This window comes from Electrophorus electricus, chromosome 18 (assembly GCF_041902795.1).
Source record: "Electrophorus electricus isolate QZ-2024a chromosome 18, ASM4190279v1, whole genome shotgun sequence".
Lineage (NCBI taxonomy): Eukaryota > Metazoa > Chordata > Actinopteri > Gymnotiformes > Gymnotidae > Electrophorus > Electrophorus electricus.
Genome location: NC_137514.1, coordinates 5,597,501 through 5,600,000, shown reverse-complemented (window position 1 = coordinate 5,600,000; position 2,500 = coordinate 5,597,501). Strand labels below are relative to the sequence as shown.

The 2,500-nt window shown below is 44.3% G+C and overlaps 1 protein-coding gene across 1 annotated transcript in view; it reads right to left on the bottom strand.

Annotated features, from left to right (window-relative positions):
• Window positions 1-475: 475 nt before the first annotated feature.
• The window catches only part of si:ch211-133l11.10 (rho-related GTP-binding protein RhoU), a 3,033-nt gene continuing 1,008 nt past the window's right edge, over window positions 476-2,500 (bottom strand). The window contains exons 2-3 of the mRNA XM_027013721.3: window positions 1,995-2,053; window positions 476-1,494 (exon numbers count right to left, since the gene is read on the bottom strand). Of these exons, the coding sequence (XP_026869522.3) occupies window positions 1,036-1,494; window positions 1,995-2,053 (518 nt within the window). The 3' untranslated portion in view covers window positions 476-1,035. The remainder of the gene's footprint in view (window positions 1,495-1,994; window positions 2,054-2,500) is intronic.

Here is a 2,500-nt window from a genome sequence, read left to right as displayed (position 1 = left end):
GCAAGGAGCCGGCGGAGCTTAGGAAAGTCCTACGTACATGCTAATTTCATTTGATGGAATCTGATTAAGGGCAGGCTGGAGACATTATTTTGTCAGGTGCTGCAACCTACGGCAAGCAGTTGGAGGGCCGATGGCCATTTCATGTGACAAACTGTATACGGTAATACTAATGCTGCCTGTTATACATGGCGGCATATATAAAATACACCTATAAATCTGTACTTAACAGAGTCCAAAAAGAGCAGGTAACAGAAAGGTTTTTCTAAAGCAGTGCGTGGTGACACTTAATAACATCCACAGAAGCACAATGTCCTTTCACACACATGAGCTTTCATTAGATATGACAGACACTACCCGCTCAACAGACACGCCCATTCCCAAGTTTGCTGCAAGTAAAATGTCATTTCTTAGCAAATGATTGGCCTTTGATCATTAGTGTCATCAGTCCTGTCATGCCACTGGTGTTCAGTCCAGAGTCAGTGGTTAGGTTTGGTATTTATTTACGAAAATTAAATAACATAAATACAAAACATTTAATTCAAGGAGATAGCAGGCTTCTGTTCTACAGTTCAAACCCAAGTGCCAGTTATTCTAAAGTATACAATAAATAATAATAAACTAAAAATAAATAGCTTTACTATATACTGTTCTAAATGAACATTAAAACAGTGGGTAATAAGTCATTACAAGGCGGATGCCTGTTTAATCTCTGCTATCATTCCCAGCCTCGTCCTTAAGACACCGGTCATGTAGTCTTGATGTCTTTGTCGCAACGTAGAATCCATCTGAGTGGAATCACCAGACCATATCTGGGCAGGTATAGGTTGCTTTTCAATGTAAGGATTCGTATGACATGCCTTCCCAGGGTTTAAATAAAGAGGAAATATTAAAGGACAAATCTGATTCCTGTGTACTTGATGAACAAGACCTGAGTCATGCTGCTGCCAAGAATCTGTCTAAGGGGCAGATCAACATCTGTGTGTGTGTGTGTGAAGCATATACACTCCCCTTTAGCAAATATTAACACCAAAGTCCTCACATGAAACAGCTGAGCTTCCTCCACCAGGTCTCCGGCAGCTGTCTAATCTTATTGGGAGTTTTTCCCCTCGGTGTGAGCCCTGCCCCCTGCCCTGCTTCTGCATGTTGAAGGCTGGCAACGATGGCCATGTCGAACACCTCTTTCAGGTTCTTCTGCGTGAGTGCGGAGCATTCCGCGAATGCCACCGCACCCACGGTCCGCGCGCACAGCCGGGCCTCGTCCTGCCCGACCGGCTGTTCCTGTTCCCATGCCAGCCGGATCAGCACCTGCACGTCCTCCCGAAGGTCCGACTGCGTCCCCACCAGGACAACGGGGACATCCGGACACAGGCGGTGCACTTCCGGCACCCAGCGTGCGGTCACATTCCGGAAGGAGGGCGGCACCACGACGCTGTAGCAAAGCAGGAAGACGTCGGTGTCGCGGTAGCAGAGTGGTCGCAGCCGCTCAAACTCAGCCTGCAGGGGACAGCAGAGAGAAACACAGTGGATCCATCACAAACGTGCTGACCATAATAAAACAAATGGACATCACTTAATATGGCTTCAGTTTTATTCTAATAGCTAATCAATAGCTTTCAACATTAGGGCTGGCTCTGAGCTTCAAAGGAGCAATAAGAGTTATAATTAGCCGCCTTTTGTCAACATGATAAGAATTAACGGACACTTGAAATGAAATGGTGCCCTATATACAGACAGAGCAAAGTACAGAGCAGAGTACAGTAGCAATGGCAGACCAAATGGTAAGAATAGTGAACAGTTACTGTTCCATTCAGCCACACGCAGTGTGCATTATGTGGCTTTACGTTTCTCAGTAAACGTGCCACTATTGAATGTACCGAGCTTACAGTTGGAGTCTGTTTCCCTATTTCATTCAAATAAAGAAAAGAGAGAGAGAGAGAGAGAGAGAGAGAGAGAGAGAGAGAGAGAGAGAGAGAGAGAGAGAGATAGAGATTCACCTCTCCAGCCACGTCACAAAGCTGAAGCCGAACCGGTCTTCCATCCACCACAACCCTCACTGAAACACGAAAAAGAGCTTCCTACTCAATAACTTCCCAATCAATAATCAATAATCACCTAATCAATAATTAATAACCACCCAATAAATACATCTGCTAAACTGATCACAAAGCAAAATTAAGCTGTTCCCCTCTGCTATTCTGCTGGTACAGCAGTGTTGTATGATCTACTCCTGAACTGAACTTTTCGTGAGCTAATAACGTCTGATTAGGTAAAGATAGCTAATCATTTATCAGACATGTGATATATCAGCGGTCACCACTAGTACAACGCCCGCAGTATCAGACGTTACGCGAATTAAATATGTTAATAATGACTTTTAACAGTTAGCCTACCTAGTTACAATAAATGGGAATAAACATTAGCCATCCGTTACACAGCACAGTGCATTTTACGGTTGGGTGAATGTTTGATGAACTAGCACCATGGCTGTGTTTATATTCTG